The 25,264-nt window shown below is 39.0% G+C and overlaps 1 protein-coding gene and 1 pseudogene across 1 annotated transcript; both read right to left on the minus strand.

Moving 5' to 3' along the window:
- On the minus strand, window positions 1–8,707 carry LOC114548557 (5-hydroxytryptamine receptor 3A-like). The gene is made up of 12 exons (XM_028568542.1): window positions 8,668–8,707; window positions 8,345–8,419; window positions 5,961–6,011; window positions 5,177–5,346; window positions 4,674–4,718; window positions 4,427–4,536; window positions 4,143–4,312; window positions 3,805–3,965; window positions 1,236–1,446; window positions 941–1,117; window positions 676–761; window positions 1–240 (listed from the first exon to the last, which is right to left on the minus strand). Exons 1-12 carry the CDS (start codon window positions 8,705–8,707, stop codon window positions 1–3), a joined length of 1,536 nt encoding a protein of 511 aa, XP_028424343.1.
- A 10,032-nt stretch (window positions 8,708–18,739) lies between these two features.
- Window positions 18,740–23,672, minus strand: LOC114548558 (5-hydroxytryptamine receptor 3A-like; annotated as a pseudogene).
- Between the last annotated feature and the right edge of the window lie 1,592 nt (window positions 23,673–25,264).

Consider the following 25,264-nt stretch of genomic DNA (forward strand, 5'->3'; position numbering starts at 1 on the left):
CTACTCGTCTGGTGCATAGTTCCATATTAAAAAGATAACAACTAAAAACAGACTGGCCATTGTGACATAGGAAATGAAGAAAACTTTGTTGATTGTTTTAGTCACTCTGGTCCAGTAGCCGGGCTTCCCGTCTTCCTTCCTGCTGTTGAGGAGCAGGAGCAGTGTTTTCTCCACCTCCCTCAGCTCATCTGAGACCTTCTCCAAGGCATTGGACTCATCCGTCAGTTGGCTGCTGTTGCCCTGCAGAAGTGGTTTAGTTGACTTGTAATTAATACGATTATGTACCATATAGGATTACAAGCTGCTACATTTAACATTCATGTTTTTGTGTCCATTGTGATGAGAATAAAAGGGTTGATTCATCTTAATAGCAAACAAACATTTTCTGACTCACTCCTCCTTTTATCTTGTTGTGCAGATAGTTTTGAGGTTGTTTTTGAGATATCTATCCTTGAGATTTCTGTCTTCTTCCCAAACATTGTTTTTCAATTTTGTTTATTGTGCTCAATGAATTTAAAAATCTAAACCAAAGAAATTCAATAGAACGAACCCTTGCCCAAAAACATAATCTTTGTCACAGAAGAGCCGAAATATTTTATACTTTTTGTTGATCTATAAATGTTTGTATTTTTTTATTTGGGTGAACCAACCCTTTAAAGCGCAACCGATCCTAACCTCTCTAGCCACCGACAGCAGTTCAGATGGAGGTTCATCAGCAGACACGTCACAAACACAAGCACAGTGAGTCCATTTCTTCATCTCTGAAAGCATATGTTTGACACAATAAAGACAGTTGTAGCATCAACATTATGTATTATAAGTTGTAATTGTGTCTGTGAGTATATAAGTCATAGCAGTGAATATAAGTAGCACTAGCAAACTGAACAATCAGAGATTGAGGTGAGGTCCAGGGGTTTGTAGAATTTATGTTTAATCTCACCTCCATCATGGTTGTGCAAGCTGACTTTGCCCTTTTTGTTACAGTCCTCACTCAGGTTTTGGTCTTTACCTGCCTCATCGTCTTGGGATGCAGAGTCTTTCTCCATCAGATGCATCACCAAAATTGTCTCCAGGAGGCTTAGCATCATCAAACTAAACATCCCAATGCAGAAGACCGCTAAAGGGAGAAGGCAGCATCATTAATGTGGACAAATAACCACATTGACTCAGTTTATGTGCTGTTCCTGCTCATATGAAGTACAGTCAAATAAAGGCTAAACTCTGAGCTTCTTTACCTATAAGAGGAACCCTGTCTGACGACGAAGGCAGAATCTCATTGAGAAGAAGCTGCATCACAGTGACAGCAAGCAGCACAGTGACCTTGAAGCCGAGCTTCTCCCCCCCGCTGTCCGAGATCAGGAATGAGGCCAAGTCCAGACAAAAGAAGAACATGATGGGTACCAAGAAGTTGGCGATGTAGAGGACAGACCGCCTCCTCATCTTGATCTAGTAAGGATTAGGTGGTTCAAATACTTTAGTCAAAGGAAACTCTGCGGTGCCCAGGTTGCATCAACAAGGTATCTGCTCATGTCTGCGTTGGTTGAGGAAGCTTTTAAATTATTTACTTAAAGTGGCAATCATTGACATATACCTGTAAGTTAACAATGTATCAAATGATAATGTAAAACATCATATGTGCTTTGGCAGCTGGCCAGTGTCCACTGTCTCTAGGTCATATAGGACCTGCGGCATCCTGGTAGTTTGGAGGCTCCCTCTCCCCTGGTACCACTTTGTGTTACTTTGGGAGTTTTTGACTTTCTGTATACATTATTTAGGATTATCTTAGCTTAGAAGAATGTCTTATTTGTTCAGAATCAAACATTTTGTTACATCTGTTAAACAACCTCCCGTGCCATTCACAAAATCAAAGACAAATCTGGCAAGTTAATTACCTCACAACAGGTGAGGAAGGCCAGACTTTACCTTCTTTCCACATTTACTTTTTTGTCCTACACCAGCAGCTACTTGGATGCGCATTACATCGTCGTTTTCTAAAGTTAATTACCTTTAATAAATGTTTTGTTAAATTTTATCATATAAGAAAATTATGCTAGAGCTCATTTCCCAGGCTACGAAAACAAACCTAAAAACACCATCCTCAACTGTTTTATTCGTCACAACGCTAACAGCAAGGGATTAATCTCGTTTCCATACTTACTTTTGCTAGCCCATGTAATCTTATCTGATGCTAAGGAAGGCTTGGGAAGAAGAAATGGGAGCTGAAATTACTGTTGATACTTGGAGTGTAATTCTTGAATTGGTATACAAAAGTTCCATAAATGCCAGACATCGGCTTATACAATTCAAGATCATGCACAGACTCCACCTTACTGTGTGATAAGTGCAAATAGGACACAGGTACACTACTCCACCAGCTGTGGCTTTGCCCTAAGCTCCACGCCTTGTGATCACTAATATTTGACTACATTTCAAAGGCTTATGACAAACCTATTAGACCAGACCAATTTCTCGCCTTGTTGGGCTTTTCTTTGACTTCCACTCAGGATAATCACATTGTTTAAGCCATCTGACTTTGTACTTTGCTAGTGAAACGCCTCATTTTACAACAATGGAAATCTGAATCCATCCCTCATTCCACCAATGGCTGAGACAACTTGGCAATGTAATCCACATGGAAGGCCTTCTATATAAGCTTGCCAATCAAGAGAGAGTCTTTCTAAATAAAAAGAACCCACTTCTTGACAAATGGTCGATAACCCAGAAGTCATGAATGGATTTACAGACCTCATGTGCCTGACCAGTCGTGTCAAGTTGTAAGCCAGTGTATCGCTACTTTTTCCTCAATCACTGTTGATGCCATGTTAGATCCTTTTTTGTTCTTTTTTTAAACTCTTTTCTGCCCTTCTCTCTCACGCCCAGTATAACATCCATTAGTTTTGTGTGTGTGTGTGTGTGTGTGTGTGTGTGTGTGTGTGTGTGTGTGTGTGTGTGTGTGTGTCTGTCTGTATGTAAATTTATGAGTGTATATGTATATGGGTGTATTTATGTATACGTTTGTATATTATGTATGTTTGTGTGTGTGTGTGTGTGTGTGTGTGTGTGTGTGTGTGTGTGTGTGTGTGTGTGTGTGTGTGTGTGTGTGTGTGTGTGTGTGTGTGTGTGTGTGTGTACGTGTACGTGTGTGTGACGGCCGGCCAGCGAGGTTGTTAAGCCTGCAAGCGCTTGTGGAGTTTAACTCCGAAAATGCAGCTAACCACAGGTTCCCGTTAATCTTTTGAAGGACATGTGTTGTGATATTTAAACAAATAATCCATCAACGGCGGAAAAAAAGCCTCTTATTTACGAGAGCGGTGTGAGAGACCTCCAGCTTAGAGCGGGGTCTCTGAGCATGACTGTCTGAGCGACGACCTAGTGGCCCCGGCAGGTGCTAGCTGGCTCTCACATCACTTTATGGAGCTCCTCAATTCCGAAAACTTTGAAGCAAATTGTCAATTCGGCAACGATTTACGCAAGACTGCCTTTATTCGAAATCTAAAGAGTTCATTTCTCGCCTAAAACGTATTCAGAAGTGAATTTAGTGATGAATAAAATGGCGAAAATTGTTAAAATTGTACTGTTGCTGGTCTGTCTATGTACTGGAAAGCCAATGGTTGAGGCACGTGTGCATCACTTAAAAGTGTCCCCTGGAAACACTTCCGTTGTGGTGTGGACTATTTGCATGTGTTGTCTTATTAGTGCGTGTTGTGGTTTATTTGCATGTGTTGTCTTATTAGTGCGTGCTGTGGCCTCTCAGGGCCACCGTAAACAGCAGTATTTTGGCAGTAACATTTTCTCAATACTTACAGTGTAAACAATCATGCTTTGGTTGTAGATAAGATCGTTGACAGTTTTGATGTTAATTGTCATGGATAGGAACAACCACTCATACTGGGTCCGCATCAACTGGTGAGTCCACTCTGTGTTTTTTAAACCATCTTCAATGGTTTGAAACATTATTTCGGCATCTGAAGTAGAAAATAAAAATAAAACTTTTTTTCTTATTAGGTGAAGATAGAAGGAATGTATGTGGTGGTGACAAACTGTTCAGTGTGATCAAAATGATCACAGCACACATGCATTTAAACGCAAAACACACATTTAAGATGAATGTCTAGAACTTTTAAAATTGGTTACAAGCTCACCAGAATACACAGCAGACTTAAAAGAGAGGTTGCAGCTCTGAATGTCAAAGGGAAATTTGTAAACTTGCATCTTGCACGTGCTGACTATCATCATTTCGTTCCTCAGTGTGACTTCGCCGTTCCATTTAATGGTAAGATAAGGACTCGGAGGAGCCTTGTCCTTCTCTGTCCTGAATAACAAACATTTATGTTTTTTATCTAACGACTTTCTAAACAGTCTGACATAATATAACCATTGTGAGTGTATGTGGATTTGTGAGTGTGAGAACATGCACATAACTTACATCTCTTCAATAGTTATATCTGGCTTCCACAATAATTCAGTAGGAACAACCACCTCTTCAATTTTACAAAATTCAGTTGGACTCCACTTAATGTGTTCATTTTGCCATTTCTACACAGGAAAACATGGAGGGGATCAAGAAGAAAGGAAGACGAAGAGAAAGAATGAAAAGAAATTATTTCAGTTTCCACTCTGATGAACAGGTACGAATGATCAGAAAACTGATGCCGATCTCAGAGAGAACTCACCATATAAATCCAAACGTAAGGAACGAAAGTCTGGTCTCTCTCTCTCTATGAGTAAAGAAAAAAGTATGAGTGAAAGTTTTTCCTGCTGCACAATTCAATGAATATTGTGGCTGACCATCCAGCAAAACTCATTAAATACAGCACTATGACGGTTTTAAAATAAAATACAGCCCTCAAACATAAGACTTTATATAACACAGGAACAAGGACAAACAACATTTCCGTTAATACATGCCAAATCTAAGCACAAGCTCAAATGTTTAAGGAAAACCATTGGCTTCCATTTGTCGGGCAATTGAGTATCAACAATCATCGCTAACTGCGATAAGATTTTTTTTTTCAAAAGCTAATCACGTGCTCCTGGGCACATGGTCTTGATTTCCACATAATGTCTCTAGTTCAGAGAGTTCAATGAAAAAAAAAATATCCTCATTAGTAAAAGGAAATAATCCTTATCATTAAAAAGAAAATTTAAAAAATGTAAAGCTTAATTTAAAACTTACCACATCTAGGATGCCATAGATCAAAATTTGCAGGTGTACCATTGTTGTTGTGTTAAACTCTTTAACAGGTCGAGTCATTGTGTACGTATCGTTGTTTTTGTTCAGTTTCAGGTAGTCTAAAACATTCCGATAACCACAGTTTTTCCTGGAGATTTCCCCAGAGTCCAGATCTATTGGGAGATTTGAAGTCACAATCTCAGTCAAAGAGTTTTTTCTTAAAAAGTAAAGAAATGCTTCAATTCTGTTATTTTTGTCTGGACATCAGATACACTGTATGTATTCATGGTTACTAATAATTTCGAAAAAAAGAAATGACAAACAATAGGCAACAATAGGCAAACAATAGGCAAACAATAGGCTCTGTGGGTAGGTATCCACTGCTTCTGAATTTATTATCAAACCTTGGAAAACACCAGCTAACAAATATCTGCAGTAATATCCAGGGATTGTGGTCAGTGAAAGGCTATTATGAGATAGGCGTTGGCAGGACTGTGGGTGTTTATGTCATCAACCCACTAATGATTTTTAAATGTGAGCTTTAGCAGTCATTTAAAGGCCTCTCTATTTGAGATCCATCCGGTACACATTGTCCAAATGCATCGTCAACCAGACCACTTTACTGTTTACACCAGTATAATATCTTTTTGTTTTATTATTACAAACAGAAACTCAATAGTTAAAAACAGACTTCAGTTTCAGGACGTATAACTGTCATAATTAAGGCTACAGTAAAAAAATAAATAATAATAATTCATACATATAATACTGTGTAGTCTGTAGATACCTGTATCTGGGAAGTCGGATTCATCATCTGTGTTATTGTTGGTTTCTCCACCTGATAGAAAAGAGTATACAGGTCTGATTCAGTCACAGCTGGGGCAACACTGCAGGTGAAGAGGGAAAATATTTGGTTACACTTTACTTGAAGGTATCTACATAAGAGTGACATGACACTGTCATGAACGTGTCATAAACATTATAAACAAGTCATAAACGTTTATGACATAACGCTTCTTTTAGTAAGTGTCATTTGGTTTTTTTCATGACAAGTTAGGGTTAGGGTTAGGGTTCATGTGTCATGACACTTGCATGCAGATACCTTCAAGTAAAGTGTTACAAAATATTTTAACTAAGAGATATCGACATTAAATTTTAAATTTAAATTTACCCACATTAAGACTATATTGTTTGTATTATAAGTTTTTTTGTAATGTTATGTGTATATATACAAATTATCTTGTTAAAGGAGAACTCTGGGCAAGTTTTCCGTTAATCTTGATTGCTATATGTATATGAGTACTGCCGATAGCAAAAAAAACGAGCCGAATCGGTGCTAGCAACACGGAGCTGCTGCAGCTAATGCCGAGAGCTCCCACTCAGCTAAAACAGCAGTTATGGGGGCATAAGATAAAGAGTGCCTTTGTGCTTCTTAACAGACACAAAATGCAATTAAAATGTCTGTGCAACATGAACAGGGCCCTTACATGACAACAAGATGCAATTAGCAACTTAGCCATTGTTTAAATTCACCTACCCTCTTAGCTGCTAGCTGCCATCTGGGAAGAGTGAGTGTGTTCAGCCAGGCTCCGGTAATAATCATCACGCAGCAGTTCCATGTGTATTTGTAGCATATATATCCATTTTGTGTCGTTGTGAATATGAGTCTCTGCAGTGACGAATTGTGTGATAGTTTCCTTAGCCAGGCTAGCAGCTTCTACTTCCACCCCGCCTGCCGCACCGACAACAATCCACAGGCGCCCGCTTGTCTGGTGGAGGTCCTCCAGAGGACAGTTCATGCTTTTGCGGCGAAATTTTGAAGTTTATTCCCCCCTCAAAAATAGGTAATTGAGCACTGTAGTGGTCCTATCAGTGACTATGTAAGTACATGGAAACAGACCAAATGATGCCTGTTTCTTGTACAGTATAATAGCGTTACTGAAGGCTAGCTCTAGCTCCATAGTTACGTTACCCCAAGCTTCTTCCCTTGTGAACACCTGGATGCCGGTCGGGGCTGCTAGCCTGGCTAAGGAAACTACCACACAATTCGCCACTGCAGAGACTCATATTCACCAACGACAGCACACAAAATGGATATATATGCTACAAATACACATGGAACTGCTGCGTGATGATTATTACCGGAGCCTGGCTGAACACACTCACTCATCCCAGATGGCAGCTAGCAGCTAAGAGGGTAGGTGAATTTAAACAATAGCTAAGTTGCTAAATGCATCTTGTTGTCATGTAAGGGCCCTGTTCATGTTGCACAGACATTTTAATTGCATTTTGTGTCTGTTAAGAGGCACAAAGGCACTCTTTATCTTATGCCCCCATAACTTCCGTTTTAGCTGAGTGGGAGCTCTCGGCATTAGCTGCAGCAGCTCCGTGTTGCTAGCACCGATTCGGCTCGTTTTTTTTGCTATTGGCAGTACTCATATACATATAGCAATCAAGATTAACGGAAAACTTGCCCACAGTTCTCCTTTAAATATGTTAGCTGCTAGTTTGCATACATTTCCAAAACAGAATTCTGAACATTGGATAAAGCCAGGTTCAAAATGATTGTTTCCTGTGGTTAACATAATAGAGTCTAAGATTTTTACAGAGGGAATTTTATCTCTTCATAAATCAGAAAAAACTAGTCAATTTTCACCACGTTTTTAGGTGTAAAATGTTACATATATTAGGCTACGAATAACGTATGAACAAACCCCTCTGCAACGTACTTTAGAAAATAGATAGGAATGAAAGTGGAAAGTTTGATGTATATGTGTCTGAGAAAAACTAAATTTGGAGAAAACAGCCTTTAAAGATATTGTAAAATTCCAGACATTCTACAAAACACTACAGGTGAATTGGGTAAGACATTTTAACAAACAGATATAATGAAACTTCCCTAATTGATTACCTAAGACCATTGTTTTTTGTATCAAAAGTTTTAAAAAAATATGTATGTTTAAATATGCAAATGATGCATTAACTATTGCTAGCGTGTATTTAAAATGTGATTTGAAATAGGATCAGTACCAAATTTGCTAAATAAATACTTTCCCCCTTAGTTCTGATAGGTGTCGACTGTCTTTGAGATTCCGTAATTAAGACTACATGAATAAATAATAATACATATAATTACTGTGCACTTTTGGAGCGTTTGATTTCTGTACATACTTTCCTCAACGCTGGAATTGGACATCTGTCGAACGTCAGTACGCTCTCCTTCGTCTGGGAACCAGGGACTTACACCTGACAGAAAAGAGTGTACAGCTATTTGGATTCAATATTATTTTCATGCACACATAAAAATGAATTGCAACATATCTTTCCAGGAAGTGTCCCCATTACTCTAAATTATCCACTTACCACACTGTGAAAGTTTTTGGAAATATATATTGAAGGTAGTGTTAAACTACAACTCCATTCACCTTAATTATACTGGGGTGACAACAGAAGTTTCACACCTGCATGCATTGTACAGAATTGTTCCAGCTTACCTGTGAGGAGGAGCAGAAAGAGGAAACCTGCAAGCATCATGACTCTAAGAGGTCTGAACAGTTAATGAGCATCCCGGTCCTCTCTGTGCTGCCTGAAAAGGATTCTGTCAGTAATAATATCACTGCTTTGAACTAGAAGAGGGACGGGCAAAGTTTATAACCAATCCTTTATTTATTTATTTTTAAATCTCATTATTATAATGATAGAAACATGCCTAATGCAATAAAGCTCCCAGGAACTGCCAACACCCTTGACACTTAGTGGGCAGATCAATTTTGCTATAATACCAAAAGCAGTTTAATTTTTACTTCCTGCACTGTTGTTGCTGTTTGGTTTCCCCAGTTGAGTAGTTTAATGGCTGCATCTGAATGGACTCTTATGTCAAGCATTTACATTTATTTACAATGTACAACTAATCTCAGTTGTGATTGAGGGTTACAGCGCCAAGCTTTCCCATCCCTTCCAGGGCACAGTTCATTTCTTGCCCTCTTTTTTTCCACCAAACATCATGTTCCTCACAATCATGATTTTCATTGGGAGGTGGAAGGAGCTACCGGTTCCCCAATCACAATGTTTGTTTACAATACCTTTGGGGTAGAAAATTCCTGCTTCCCACACATACAATTTATGGGGATGAGCAAACAAGGGCGAGAAACAACTGGATGTACTCTCATCTCATTCATCTATAATGCATTTTTATGCTTTCATATTGCAGCACTTTCACTCATTAGGTTGAAGATTAATTTACCTGTTAGGCCGCAGACTAAAGAAAATGACACCACCCAAAACTAGCAGTTACTCTGACTGGCAGTAATATGTTGCTGTGTTGGCTTGTGATAGTGTGGTTTTAGCTGCTGGCTAATGTTAGCTTGCTTGCTCACTAGCTAACTGGTCAGCTACCAATACAACTCAAATCAAGACAAACTTAATTATGTTGGGGAAACTGTAGCTTTTTAATTAGAAGGACATGAATGAACGTTACTAAACGTAACGTGAATAAACTTGAATGGGTAAACCTGTCCGTGAACAGATGCATTCTAATTGGCGATGGTGTTTAACAATGAAAACTACAACTCCCATAATTCCACGCAACTTTATAATGTCATCAAAAGTCTATGTTTCCCATCCATTGTTTGTCAATGGTTGCCAATTGTTTCGGCAGGGCCAAAATGCAAATACAGTATTTGGTCATAAACCAAAGTTTTGGACACATCTCGATTTTAGTTTGTACAGATGATTCAAGCAATTTCCAGCCTCAAAATTGCTAACGTTGTCTATGCAGAAAATGAAAGGGATTTTGAGGCCCGTATAACTCCCAATTCGCAACTCTCTAGAAAATTAATGTCAGTCAGTGGTGGTTCTCAGCTTGCTACTTTGTGTGCTACTTTTGTGTGTTTCTACCCTTACATCCATCATTAGACAATAGTCACTCTGTTATGGTTTTGGTATTTTGTTCTGTGTCTTATTGTGGTGGTCTGTTTTTCTGTTTTGTCGTGTCTTGTTTTATTTCCTGTCTTTTGGTCCACGTTCTCTGTAAGACTGTAACACACCCCTCAGTGGACCTCACAGCAACTTTGAACACAAAGTGAATTTCAGACATGCTGCACTCACCAGTGAACATACAGAGATATGAATGAAAAACATGGAAATAACATTTACTACCAAGCACGGCAAAATTTGGCAAAGTGAAATTTAATTCTGTGTCCATGTGAAATAGGTGGTCCTCACAAGTGACAAAAAAACACTGGTCACCACAAGTGACAAAACACTGGTCACCACAACTGTCATAACATGTGTGTGTGTGTGTGTGTGTGTGTGTGTGTGTGTGTGTGTGTGTGTGTGTGTGTGTGTGTGTGTGTGTGTGTGTGTGTGTGTTGTGTGTGTGTGTTTTTCAAATGAAAACATCATGACCAGTGTTGGGAGTAATGCGCTACAAAGTAACGCATTACTGTAATTCTATTACTTTTAGCAGTAACGAGCATGTAACTAAAAAGATTTTTTCATCAAGTAACGCAATTACAATTAATGAAATTTAAATGAGTTTGTTACTTGCATTACTCTCTTTTGTGAAAAATGAACGCTTGCAGACAAGAAGACAGATAGGCCTACTTTAGCTGCTTTTGATCTAATGTCACAGGACCTTATGGTGGCGCAATGATACACCAATCGAACAATGAGCATTAAACCACAGCATGGCCAATAGTGCGGATAAAATGAGCTTTCTCTCCTGGAAGTATGGGCATTGTAAAATGATAACGAAGGAGGCAGTTTATCATTTAGTCTTCTTTACTCTGAACTCCCGATGCAAGTAACAAGTGAGCAGTGACACGCACATTTTGGGTGCTACCGTATATATCACAGTATATGCGCAGGCACATTCTAACTATCGTATTCAATTCAATTCAATTCAATTTTATATATATACATAGCAAGAGTTATCTCGAGACACTTTACAGATAGAGTAGGTCTAGACCACACTCTATAATTTACAAAGCCCCAACAATTACAGTAATTCCCTCAAGAGCAAGCATTAGCAGTGGCTATTGCGACAGTGGCAAGGAAAAACTCCCTTTTAGGATGAAACCTCGGCAGACCCAGACTCTTGATAGGCGGTGTCTGACGGGGCCGGTTGGTTTTTCCACTCCATGCAAAAAAACAAAGCTAGATTTTACACGGACTGCAGTGCAGCCGATAAGCCAGGCAGAACTGAATACATTGATTGCTAGGTATACTGTAGGCCAATCAGTTTTATTTCATTGGGCCTAATGTGGTAAAAAAAAAAAACACTGTTAAATGACTGAGACAGTTGTTATTTCGTTTCAAGTATAAAAAGGGACTTTTGTACTACTGCTTGATTTGAAGGCCTGTTGCCCTGTTGATTACAATAAATAGGTCTAAAAATTATGTTTATTATGTTTGACTGTTCATATTTACATTTAAAAAGCAAACATAAAAGTAACTTAAAAGTTACTTTCTCTAGTAACTAATTACTTTTGATGAACAGTAATTGGTAAAGTAATTCAATTACTTCTAAAAGAAGTAACAAGTAACTGTAACTAATTACTAATTTTCAGCAACTTGCCCAACACTGATCATGACATAATATAGGCCAAAGCAAACAGCATTTTCTCACAAGAAAACACATGACATAATTATTACATCTTTTACTATCTCAGTTTCCTGCAAGAATCCAGACAACTTTTGAGAGCATGTACAATATAAAGATTGTGCATATTACACGCTATAGACATGTAAATATTGGGTTGAGATTTAGTGACTGTGAAGATCCTACTATTCCCATACTTTTTATACTCCCTAAACCCTTTTGTGACCAATACCCTGCATGTAAGTATCTGCAATGCATCCATATGTTTCAACCATTTATTCATCTTTTGCTTTGTCACCCATCTGTATACTGTAATCCACATATGTTAACATACAGACATACAAAGAAAAAGAAAGAACGAAGTTTGTCTTTAGTGTTTATTTCAGCATTTTAAAGTCTGATACATGTTTTCAGAACCAGATGACAGGACTTTTATTCCATCATGTGAATACCCAATGTAGCTTCAATGCAGATAGATAGATAGATAGATAGATAGATAGATAGATAGATAGATAGATAGATAGATAGATAGATAGATAGATAGATAGGAGAGCATGATATGTTTTCAAAGCCAATAACGTACATGAAAAGTTATCTTTAAGTGTCCTGCAAGAATCTAGACAACCTGTGATACATACAGATTGTGCATATTACACCCTAAAGACATGTAAACACTAGGGGCCCTATTTTAACGATCTGAACGCAAAAACGCTGTTGCTATTATACCGGCGGGATAAATGACTCTTGCGCGCGATGCAAATCTAAAATGGGTTGGTCTGAAGTAGCTAGGTGTGGTTTGGGCGTAACATGCAATAAACCAATCAGAGCGTCATCTCACATTCCCTTTAAGAGCAGGCGCGCTTGTTCCATGGCGGATTGCTATTATGACGGCGGATTTGCCTGGTGAACGCCAGCGGGAGCTGTCCGAGATGCGGCAAAGTAATAAATGCCCGTCTTGGCCGGGTGGCGATGTTGCTGCGGCCTCTCGGGCGCATCTCCTCAAGTCTGGAGAGGATTGCTGCAGCCATGGAGCGTGGGCCTCCAAACGCACCACCTGCACCTGTTGTGCCCCTTCCTCCTCCCCCCCACTCCATCTCCGTCCACCCGCTCCATCAGGAGCACATCACGCATTACTCCCGGACCAGATCCCACCGTAGTGTCAACATCACGTCTCCTTATGTCCTCTAATATTTCCTCATTTATGTCATCAACACATCCATGATTCATGGAAATGTTGTGTAAATCACAACAAGCCACAAAGAATGCTGCGACTTTTTGAGGACTGTACTGTAAAGTGCCTCCTGATCGATCCAAACACCTGAAGCGCATTTTCAGTAATATTTTTCTTTGTAATTATGTATGGTTTGCAAAAATGGGAACTGCTGCGTCCGTTTAGATGAGACGCTCTCCTTCGTCTGGGAACCAGGGACTTACACCTGACAGAAAAGAGTGTACAGCTATTTGGATTCAATATTATTTTCATGCACACATAAAAATGAATTGCAACATATCTTTCCAGGAAGTGTCCCCATTACTCTAAATTATCCACTTACCACACTGTGAAAGTTTTTGGAAATATATATTGAAGGTAGTGTTAAACTACAACTCCATTCACCTTAATTATACTGGGGTGACAACAGAAGTTTCACACCTGCATGCATTGTACAGAATTGTTCCAGCTTACCTGTGAGGAGGAGCAGAAAGAGGAAACCTGCAAGCATCATGACTCTAAGAGGTCTGAACAGTTAATGAGCATCCCGGTCCTCTCTGTGCTGCCTGAAAAGGATTCTGTCAGTAATAATATCACTGCTTTGAACTAGAAGAGGGACGGGCAAAGTTTATAACCAATCCTTTATTTATTTATTTTTAAATCTCATTATTATAATGATAGAAACATGCCTAATGCAATAAAGCTCCCAGGAACTGCCAACACCCTTGACACTTAGTGGGCAGATCAATTTTGCTATAATACCAAAAGCAGTTTAATTTTTACTTCCTGCACTGTTGTTGCTGTTTGGTTTCCCCAGTTGAGTAGTTTAATGGCTGCATCTGAATGGACTCTTATGTCAAGCATTTACATTTATTTACAATGTACAACTAATCTCAGTTGTGATTGAGGGTTACAGCGCCAAGCTTTCCCATCCCTTCCAGGGCACAGTTCATTTCTTGCCCTCTTTTTTTCCACCAAACATCATGTTCCTCACAATCATGATTTTCATTGGGAGGTGGAAGGAGCTACCGGTTCCCCAATCACAATGTTTGTTTACAATACCTTTGGGGTAGAAAATTCCTGCTTCCCACACATACAATTTATGGGGATGAGCAAACAAGGGCGAGAAACAACTGGATGTACTCTCATCTCATTCATCTATAATGCATTTTTTATGCTTTCATATTGCAGCACTTTCACTCATTAGGTTGAAGATTAATTTACCTGTTAGGCCGCAGACTAAAGAAAATGACACCACCCAAAACTAGCAGTTACTCTGACTGGCAGTAATATGTTGCTGTGTTGGCTTGTGATAGTGTGGTTTTAGCTGCTGGCTAATGTTAGCTTGCTTGCTCACTAGCTAACTGGTCAGCTACCAATACAACTCAAATCAAGACAAACTTAATTATGTTGGGGAAACTGTAGCTTTTTAATTAGAAGGACATGAATGAACGTTACTAAACGTAACGTGAATAAACTTGAATGGGTAAACCTGTCCGTGAACAGATGCATTCTAATTGGCGATGGTGTTTAACAATGAAAACTACAACTCCCATAATTCCACGCAACTTTATAATGTCATCAAAAGTCTATGTTTCCCATCCATTGTTTGTCAATGGTTGCCAATTGTTTCGGCAGGGCCAAAATGCAAATACAGTATTTGGTCATAAACCAAAGTTTTGGACACATCTCGATTTTAGTTTGTACAGATGATTCAAGCAATTTCCAGCCTAAAAATTGCTAACGTTGTCTATGCAGAAAATGAAAGGGATTTTGAGGCCCGGTATAACTCCCAATTCGCAACTCTCTAGAAAATTAATGTCAGTCAGTGGTGGTTCTCAGCTTGCTACTTTGTGTGCTACTTTTGTGTGTTTCTACCCTTACATCCATCATTAGACAATAGTCACTCTGTTATGGTTTTGGTATTTTGTTCTGTGTCTTATTGTGGTGGTCTGTTTTTCTGTTTTGTCGTGTCTTGTTTTATTTCCTGTCTTTTGGTCCACGTTCTCTGTAAGACTGTAACACACTCCCTCAGTGGACCTCACAGCAACTTTGAACACAAAGTGAATTTCAGACATGCTGCACTCACCAGTGAACATACAGAGATATGAATGAAAAACATGGAAATAACATTTACTACCAAGCACGGCAAAATTTGGCAAAGTGAAATTTAATTCTGTGTCCATGTGAAATAGGTGGTCCTCACAAGTGACAAAAAAACACTGGTCACCACAAGTGACAAAACACTGGTCACCACAACTGTCATAACATGTGTGTGTGTGTGTGTGTGTGTGTGTGTGTGTGTGTGTGTGTGTGTGTGTGTGTGTGTGTGTGTGTGTGTGTGTGTGTGTGTGTGTGTGTGTGTTTCAAATGAAAACATCATGACCAGTGTTGGGAGTAATGCGCTACAAAGTAACGCATTACTGTAATTCTATTACTTTTAGCAGTAACGAGCATGTAACTAAAAAGATTTTTTCATCAAGTAACGCAATTACAATTAATGAAATTTAAATGAGTTTGTTACTTGCATTACTCTCTTTTGTGAAAAATGAACGCTTGCAGACAAGAAGACAGATAGGCCTACTTTAGCTGCTTTTGATCTAATGTCACAGGACCTTATGGTGGCGCAATGATACACCAATCGAACAATGAGCATTAAACCACAGCATGGCCAATAGTGCGGATAAAATGAGCTTTCTCTCCTGGAAGTATGGGCATTGTAAAATGATAACGAAGGAGGCAGTTTATCATTTAGTCTTCTTTACTCTGAACTCCCGATGCAAGTAACAAGTGAGCAGTGACACGCACATTTTGGGTGCTACCGTATATATCACAGTATATGCGCAGGCACATTCTAACTATCGTATTCAATTCAATTCAATTCAATTTTATATATATACATAGCAAGAGTTATCTCGAGACACTTTACAGATAGAGTAGGTCTAGACCACACTCTATAATTTACAAAGCCCCAACAATTACAGTAATTCCCTCAAGAGCAAGCATTAGCAGTGGCTATTGCGACAGTGGCAAGGAAAAACTCCCTTTTAGGATGAAACCTCGGCAGACCCAGACTCTTGATAGGCGGTGTCTGACGGGGCCGGTTGGTTTTTCCACTCCATGCAAAAAAACAAAGCTAGATTTTTTACACGGACTGCAGTGCAGCCGATAAGCCAGGCAGAACTGAATACATTGATTGCTAGGTATACTGTAGGCCAATCAGTTTTATTTCATTGGGCCTAATGTGGTAAAAAAAAAAAAACACTGTTAAATGACTGAGACAGTTGTTATTTCGTTTCAAGTATAAAAGGGACTTTTGTACTACTGCTTGATTTGAAGGCCTGTTGCCCTGTTGATTACAATAAATAGGTCTAAAAATTATGTTTATTATGTTTGACTGTTCATATTTACATTTAAAAAGCAAACATAAAAGTAACTTAAAAGTTACTTTCTCTAGTAACTAATTACTTTTGATGAACAGTAATTGGTAAAGTAATTCAATTACTTCTAAAAGAAGTAACAAGTAACTGTAACTAATTACTAATTTTCAGCAACTTGCCCAACACTGATCATGACATAATATAGGCCAAAGCAAACAGCATTTTCTCACAAGAAAACACATGACATAATTATTACATCTTTTACTATCTCAGTTTCCTGCAAGAATCCAGACAACTTTTGAGAGCATGTACAATATAAAGATTGTGCATATTACACGCTATAGACATGTAAATATTGGGTTGAGATTTAGTGACTGTGAAGATCCTACTATTCCCATACTTTTTATACTCCCTAAACCCTTTTGTGACCAATACCCTGCATGTAAGTATCTGCAATGCATCCATATGTTTCAACCATTTATTCATCTTTTGCTTTGTCACCCATCTGTATACTGTAATCCACATATGTTAACATACAGACATACAAAGAAAAAGAAAGAACGAAGTTTGTCTTTAGTGTTTATTTCAGCATTTTAAAGTCTGATACATGTTTTCAGAACCAGATGACAGGACTTTTATTCCATCATGTGAATACCCAATGTAGCTTCAATGCAGATAGATAGATAGATAGATAGATAGATAGATAGATAGATAGATAGATAGATAGATAGATAGATAGATAGATAGATAGATAGATAGATAGATAGGAGAGCATGATATGTTTTCAAAGCCAATAACGTACATGAAAAGTTATCTTTAAGTGTCCTGCAAGAATCTAGACAACCTGTGATACATACAGATTGTGCATATTACACCCTAAAGACATGTAAACACTAGGGGCCCTATTTTAACGATCTGAACGCAAAAACGCTGTTGCTATTATACCGGCGGATAAATGACTCTTGCGCGCGATGCAAATCTAAAATGGGTTGGTCTGAAGTAGCTAGGTGTGGTTTGGGCGTAACATGCAATAAACCAATCAGAGCGTCATCTCACATTCCCTTTAAGAGCAGGCGCGCTTGTTCCATGGCGGATTGCTATTATGACGGCGGATTTGCCTGGTGAACGCCAGCGGAGCTGTCCGAGATGCGGCAAAGTAATAAATGCCCGTCTTGGCGGGTGGCGATGTTGCTGCGGCCTCTCGGGCGCATCTCCTCAAGTCTGGAGAGGATTGCTGCAGCCATGGAGCGTGGGCCTCCAAACGCACCACCTGCACCTGTTGTGCCCCTTCCTCCTCCCCCCCACTCCATCTCCGTCCACCCGCTCCATCAGGAGCACATCACGCATTACTCCCGGACCAGATCCCACCGTAGTGTCAACATCACGTCTCCTTATGTCCTCTAATATTTCCTCATTTATGTCATCAACACATCCATGATTCATGGAAATGTTGTGTAAATCACAACAAGCCACAAAGAATGCTGCGACTTTTTGAGGACTGTACTGTAAAGTGCCTCCTGATCGATCCAAACACCTGAAGCGCATTTTCAGTAATATTTTTCTTTGTAATTATGTATGGTTTGCAAAAATGGGAACTGCTGCGTCCGTTTAGATGAGAGAAGTGTATGCGCGTTGTGCACTCGCTACATTATGGCCAAGCATGCTCCCCTAAAATAGCATCTGAATAACGCGCTACTGACTTTAGACTAGCGCCACTGACTTTAGACCAGGTTTTTCCTGGTCAGTGGCGGAATTGTTTTCTGAAACTGCGAAATAGCACCAGGGAACGTTTGCGCTGGAACACGCCTCCTCTTTTCGCCGAACCGCCCTATTTTACCGACGTGCGTCTGTGGAGGGAAACATCCGCTGTGCGTCGGGTGCAAAATAGGAATGATACATGCGTCGGTGTAAAAAGGCAATTGCACTGAGTGCAAGATAGGGCCCTAGATGTCATATTAGTGTACTATAATTACAATAGAAGAATTTACAATATAACCAGACCAGTACATTCTACATCCAGTATGTGTTTGATGTAGAAGTAGCACTACATAAAACATGCAAACAACAGTAGTTGCAATTTACAAAAGGATTAAATATCTGAACAGCCAAATGCATATTTCCTCATCAGCTGAATGGAAAACAAGGCTTTAATGATTTCACATCTGCCAGCAGAGCAAGATGACTAATCCTAAAATAACTAGGTAATACACAAAAGCCGAGTAGATGGGGAAGGAGAGAGCTTTTGGCAGTGTTGAACTCAAAGTGCACCTGTGCTATTTCCTGCAAACAGTACATACCAGTGAAGACCAGGTACGTATTAAGCGAAAAAAGAAAAAAAAGACTGGAGGAGATGGAAATTAAATTATTAGCTGTGGTTATAGCTAGTCATAACAAAGGAAACAGTTGATCAATCGTGTTTTCATTATGTAGCAATGACCCCGTCTGCATTGTTCCATTGAACAAAAATAATTATTAAAAACAGAGTTACCACTGTTACATAGAAAATAAAGAAAACTCTGTTGACTTTTTTAGCCACTTTGGTCCAGTAGCAGGGCTTCTCCCCTTCCTTCCTGTTGCTGAGGAGTAGGGACAGTGTTTTCTCCATCTCCCTCAGCTCATCAGACAGTTTCTCCAAGGCATGATACTCCTCTGTCAGTTTGCTGCTGTTGTCCTGCAAATATATTTTAGTAGACTGGTTTACACAATTATGGAAAACATTATCAGCTGATAAAATACACTTAGATTTAGCATTTTGTGTCCATTGTGGTTAAATGCAACCCAGTTCTAACCTCTTTGGCCACAGGCAGCAGTTCACATGGAGTTTCGCTAGTAGACACGTCATAAATACACGCACATTCAGTCCATTTGTGCTCCTCTGAAAGGACAGTGTTTCCCAAATTTAAAAAAATACAATTACCAAGCACGTATGCATTTGAAATAAAATAAGACATCATAACAGTAAGACATTATAACAGCAAAATAGATAAAAAAACAGCTTCTATGCCTCCAGATTCAGTTGCACCAGTTTTTTTTACAAAATCATTTCTATGTTTGTGTGTAAAATCCTTCCTACGAACGTTGTTTGGTTATATTTTCTAAACTAACTGGCATGGCATTTTGTAATTTAGGTATTTAATTCTTCCTAATTTACATACTTATTAAACAGGTCTATTAGTTTATTAGTTGGTTTATAGCACTACAACAGTTACACGTGGGAGATATTAGCTGTAAAATAATTTACAACAACTTATCTCTACATAAGGCCAGTAACTACTAAGGACACTTTAGCTATACGTAACTAGGCTAATTTTGGACTAATGAACAGCAGGTGCAACTGGCCCCAGGTCTTACCTCCGTGACAGTTGTGGAGGTTGGCTTTGCGTTGTTTGTTACAGTCCTCACTCAAGCTTTGGTCTTTATGTGCGTCATTGTCTTCACATGCAGAGTCTTTCTCCATTAGATGCATCACCACAATTGTCTCCAGGAGGCTCAGCAGCATCAGAGCAAAAATCCCAATGCAGTAGAGTGCTGGGAGGGGCAGGCAGCATCATTAATGCAGACAAATAACCACTCATTGACTCAGTATATGTGCTTGTTCTGCTCATATTAAGTACAGAAAAAGGAATGACTCTGAGCTTCTTTACCTATAAGAGGAATCCTGTTTGACGACGAAGGCAGAATTTCATTCAGAATGAGTTGTAACACAGTGACAGCAAGCAGCACAGTGACCTTAAAGCTGAGCTTCTCCCCCCCGCTGTCCGAGATCAGGAAGGAGGACAAGTCCAGACATAAGAAGAACATGATGGGTGCCAAGAAGTTGACAATGTAGAGCACAGACCGCCTCTTCATAGTGATCTGTGAAATGATGTTTGTGTCAGATGGTTGATGTTCCTACTCCTGCACATCTGAGAAAGGCAGCTTGAAAAACTATGTACAGGTAACAAGGTAATCTGCACCAATGTGCTTGTCTCCCTTGTCAAAAGAAGCAACATAAGTAAAAGTACAGTACACTCAAATTTTTACTGGAGTAAAAACAGTCAAATGTAGTGAAGAAAAAACACTTGAGAAAAAGGAGAGGCAAAGAATGAAAATAAGGAAGTAATAAGGGGGGTAAAAAGGAAGAAGGAGAAAAAAACAGGAAAGTAATAAGAAAAGGTTGTTTGACAGGACAGGATGGGGGAAGGAAGGAACAAATAGGGAAATAAAAAGTAAAAAGTATATAAAGAAAGAAAGAAGAAATGAAAGAAAAAAAGAAGCTACTTAAATCTGTACTTAAATGAAGAGCTTGATGACACAAGTACTTTCTTCCTGTGTACATCTGTATCTAGTTATACGTACAGTGTAAATGACGATGTCTTGGTCGACCATATTGCTGGCATTGTTGGCTGTAACTATCATGTTGATGAACAGCCATTCGTACTGGGTCCGCATCCCTTCACGAGACCACTCTGTGGCCTCTGAAGAGTTGTCGCTTGGCTGGAGCCGAATGTCCCTTGCTGAGGTGGGAGATAAAAGAACTGTAAGGTTGTTTTAGGTGAGATAACAAGAAAGGAATGGATGATAAGTGGTGGAATCTGGTGGTGTGTGGTGGAGACAGGTAGCCAGGACCCCCACTCTCTATTACTGTAAATGAAAATACAGCATAAATATGTAGTCAGTGTCACTGTCAGTGCCAGCCAATAATAGGATGGGGATGTTACTGATTTATGCAAAATGAAAAGATTTGATTGGTTTTGTGAAAAGATTATTTTTCAGTCTACATATTTTCTTTTTGATGTTAACACTGTCACACACCAATTCTGTTATGCATCAGCACCCGACATTGGTCCCGTCTCACTTGGTGCCCCAAACTTGCACTCATGTCACGATAAACTCTTACAAACACAACTCATCCCACTCTCTCACCTGTGTGTATGATAGACTTGAAGGAGAGGTTGCAGCTCTGAATGTCAAAGGGGAATTTGTAAATTTGCATCATGCAGGTGCTGACCAGCACCTGGTCGTTCTGGACTTCAACATCACCTTTATCATTGATGGTGAGATAAGGACTCGGAGGGGCTTTGTCTTTCTCTGTCCTGTATGAGAACACACGGAGACATGTGAACACAGAAACACACATGATGGCAATCCCTTCAGCACACTTTAAAAACTTAAAAAGCACTAATATCAATCCAATACTAGTGCTCTATTTTCCCCCAACTCAATGTATGTATGCCTCACTATGTGGAACTCACACCAAAATATTTGTTATGTACGCAGCGCAATGTGACTTAATAAATGTAATTTTAATTAAATTATTGATTTTTCCTGCAACGTGAAATTAGTTAATACTGACACGTATTGACACATGCATAAAAGCATGGGTGGTTGGAAACACTTAATTGTAAGTGATTGTATGTGTGTGTGCAATGTGTGTGTGTGTGTGTGTGTGTGTGTGTGTGTGTGTGTGTGTGTGTGTGTGTGTGTGTGTGTGTGTGTGTGTGTGTGTGTGTGTGTGCGTGTGCGTGTGCGTGCGTCCATGTTTGTGTGTGCAAATACATTCACACTTACATTTCTTCAATAGTGAGATCTGGCTTCCACAAAACTTCAGTAGGGAGGGAAACATTATTAATTCCACAAAACTCATTTGGATCCCAGGAAATGTATTCATTGTGCCACCTCTACAGACAGGAAAACAAGTCAGAAAAAGACAGACAGAAAGAGAGAGAGAGAGAGAGAGAGAGAGAGAGAGAGAGAAACGCACAAATTAGGTGGTGACAAATAAGAAAAGCATTTCCCAACAAGCGTTCATCTTTCTGAGAGTCTACAATCTACTGACAGAACTCACCACGACAGTCCAAACATAAGGAATGAATTTCTGGTCTTTCTCAACCTGTAAACAAACACGTGTGAGTTTTCTAGCCAGACCAACACAAGTTATGTCAAATCTAAACTACACACCTCTCATGGAGCCCATACCGCTACACAGAGAAGGCATAAAATGAAGGCATTACCACAGATCTATATGTTTTTTACACAGTTTGCATTTCCAGCTGGAATATTTTAAACCTTTTTTCTACATTTCACGATTCTGTATTTACCGCAGTCCACCTTTGTAGATTAATACCATCGATTTTGTTGCAATTGCCCAATATGAGTAATATAAATATATATATAAGAGTTATTGCTGTTTGCTAAAATAATTTGACAACCAATTCAAATAACTGAAAGGAATATTTAAAGTGGACATGGTCTATTCTGACAAATAAAACCAATATACATTTTAAAATTTGACAAACAAAGGATGAACCACTTACCACATCCAGTATGGCGTAGAGCAGTACTTCCAGGTACACCTGTGTGGGGTGTTTGTAGTTTTTTACGGGCCGGGACATGGAGTACAGCTCATTGTTTTTGGTCAGGTTCAGGTGGTTTAAAACATCCTGATAACTGCAGTTACGCTCCGGGTACACCCCATCTAGAGGAGAAACACATTCTCCATGAGAAAACATGCTCTTATTGACTTTTCTTCTAGAATAAATTAGAACTTCTCATGTTGTATGTGCTCTTAAATATATAATTTAGAAGAAATGACACAGTCTTTGTGGGTAGGTATGGGTAGGTATCCACTGCCTCTGAATTTATTATCAAACTTGAAAACTGGATCACAAAAACCTGCAGTAATATCCAGTAATTGTGGTCAGTGAAAGGCTATTATGAGATGGGCGTTGGCATTGGGGTTTTATCCCATCAGTGCACTAATGATTTTTAAATTTTAATGATTTTTAAATGTGAGCATTAGTGTATTAGTTTTAATGGGGCTAGCTGTCTAAGATCAATCTGCAATTTGTCACCCCAATGCATGTTGTTCAAATCAAGGCACAATTTGAGTTTAAAAACCTATTTATGTCAGAACAGGTTCTCCCACAACACTGTTTTGTGTCTTTTAGTGTTCCTATAATAAGCTATCTTTTTGAAAATTGTATTTAATAAAATATATGCTAACTTTCTTCTTTTTTTGTATTTTGTACATTTGGTATTACTCTGGAAATGTATCAACGGAAGGAAATAGGAAATACTTCCTTCATTCCTTCATGCAATTATTAACTGTGAAGGTCACCACAGCTTTCCAATTGGTTTACTCTTAACGTTCAAAATACAACGTTGCATCGTATTTAAATTAACAAGCCATGGGAATGCTCAGTAAAAAAGTTAAGCCTTTATCCAACCTGCAGGACATTACTCAGGATACACCTGAACGCATCATGCTGAACATTGTCCAAGCTTACCTGTGAGGAAGAGCAGAAAGAGGAAACCAGGAAGCATCATGTCTGTAATCCAGTGAGATGGTGTCTGTACAGTTAATGTGTCTGTTGTCTGATGCTGCAATTATACATCTGCTTCATACTGGAAGAGGGCTGGGCAGTTGAATCACCTATCATTTACTGGTCTGACAGCCTTCCGGAGACAGCATTCACTCCCCCAGTGGTCATCGTAGCATCCCTCGCTGCTCTTTCAGTGGAGGGCCAAGAGGCGGGGAGGGCCCTAGTGGAGACAAAAATATGCTGTAATGATGACTGATTGTTAAAACAACACTAGAGAACTTTTCCCGCTTCGGTCCCCCTGCAGGTTGGAGTGGTCAAGAGGTGGGTTGGTGGTTAAAGTATAGTATCTAAGATGAATATACTTTCATTTATTTAATTTTATGTTTGTTACCTATCAACATTATTTTTAATCACTTTTGACCTGTTTGTGGACATTTGCCCTTTAATGACTGATTAGTGTAACACCTTGGTTGAGATGGGTGTATCTTCAGGTAGCCAACGCCCCTCTTACGCACAATCACACCTGTTGATGATTCTTATTAAGGGCTTCATTGCCCATTCTCTCCAAGGACTCTGATGGAGATGTAACCCTACATCGAAACGTTAGTCACTGTTATGCACCTCAAGAAATCAAACTATAAAGTAAGAAGACATCTGTGTTGCACCGGTGATTTTGTTTTTCTACATTTTACCTTTAGTATGTCCTTTGGTTGTGTTTTTTTTTTTTTATAAGCCAATACAGGTTTCCCTGACATGTATTATGTATTTCTTCAGTGTGATTTGTATTTATGTGTGTGAAACAAATAAACATAAACATGTTGTTGATGTGGATTATTTTCCTACTGTCATGTATAATTGATGATTAATTATAATAAATGTCACATTCTTTATTGAATTGACATAGCCATCATATTATGGTGTAATGCTATGGGTAATACAGTGTAGTTAGATCCAACTTTGCATTTGGAGGCAAAAAAAATCATTTCGGAGCTGTCATTAAAGTGCTGTAATTAAAGTAAAATCTTTACTTTATATTAGTTTTCAACTCTGATCTCAGTCGTCGAAAAGACCAGTACTATTAAAAAAAGAATGTGAAAATTCAAAGCTGATTGATAGCAGAAAGTCAAGCTCACCACCTTGTGGTGGCACAAATACACTGCCAGAGGACACAGTTATATTACTGGGTCCAGAAAGAAAAGGCATTAAAAGATAAAGCAATTATGACAATTTTGATAATCTGGCAAGAAATTAGTAAAAACGGCTGATTAAATATCTGCAGGGCTGATAAGGAAAGTGGGAACAGGTTGGCGGGAAGGTCAGGAAAGGTATTCAGGTCAGGTGTTTGGCCATAAACCAAGGTATTGAACACATTGATACTTTGACCTGAAAAGGATTAGGCATCACCAAAGTTATTACAATTGATCCTGAGGGGAACATGAATGCCTGTACCAAATTCTGGCAATCTATCCAAAAGCTGTAGAGTCCAGACACAAGTGATGCATTGACCTACTGACCATTAATTAAACATCCATCCAAAACAGCAAATTCATCCAAAATTGATTCAGAAACTGATTGTTAATTGATTTATACTTCTGA

Source organism: Perca flavescens, chromosome 21 (genome assembly GCF_004354835.1).
Source record: "Perca flavescens isolate YP-PL-M2 chromosome 21, PFLA_1.0, whole genome shotgun sequence".
Taxonomy (NCBI): domain Eukaryota; kingdom Metazoa; phylum Chordata; class Actinopteri; order Perciformes; family Percidae; genus Perca; species Perca flavescens.

What these genes read in the sequence shown, in the direction of transcription:
- LOC114548557 (XM_028568542.1), bottom strand. Translation starts at nt 8,707, where the DNA reads ATGATGCTTGCAGGTTTCCTCTTTCTGCTCCTCCTCACAG. An exon ending in CTTGCACAACCATGATGGAG is followed by an intron (nt 762 to 940) that starts GTGAGATTAAAC and finishes ATATGCTTTCAG; the next exon opens with AGATGAAGAAATGGACTCAC. An exon ending in TGCTGTCGGTGGCTAGAGAG is followed by an intron (nt 241 to 675) that starts GTTAGGATCGGT and finishes CCACTTCTGCAG; the next exon opens with GGCAACAGCAGCCAACTGAC.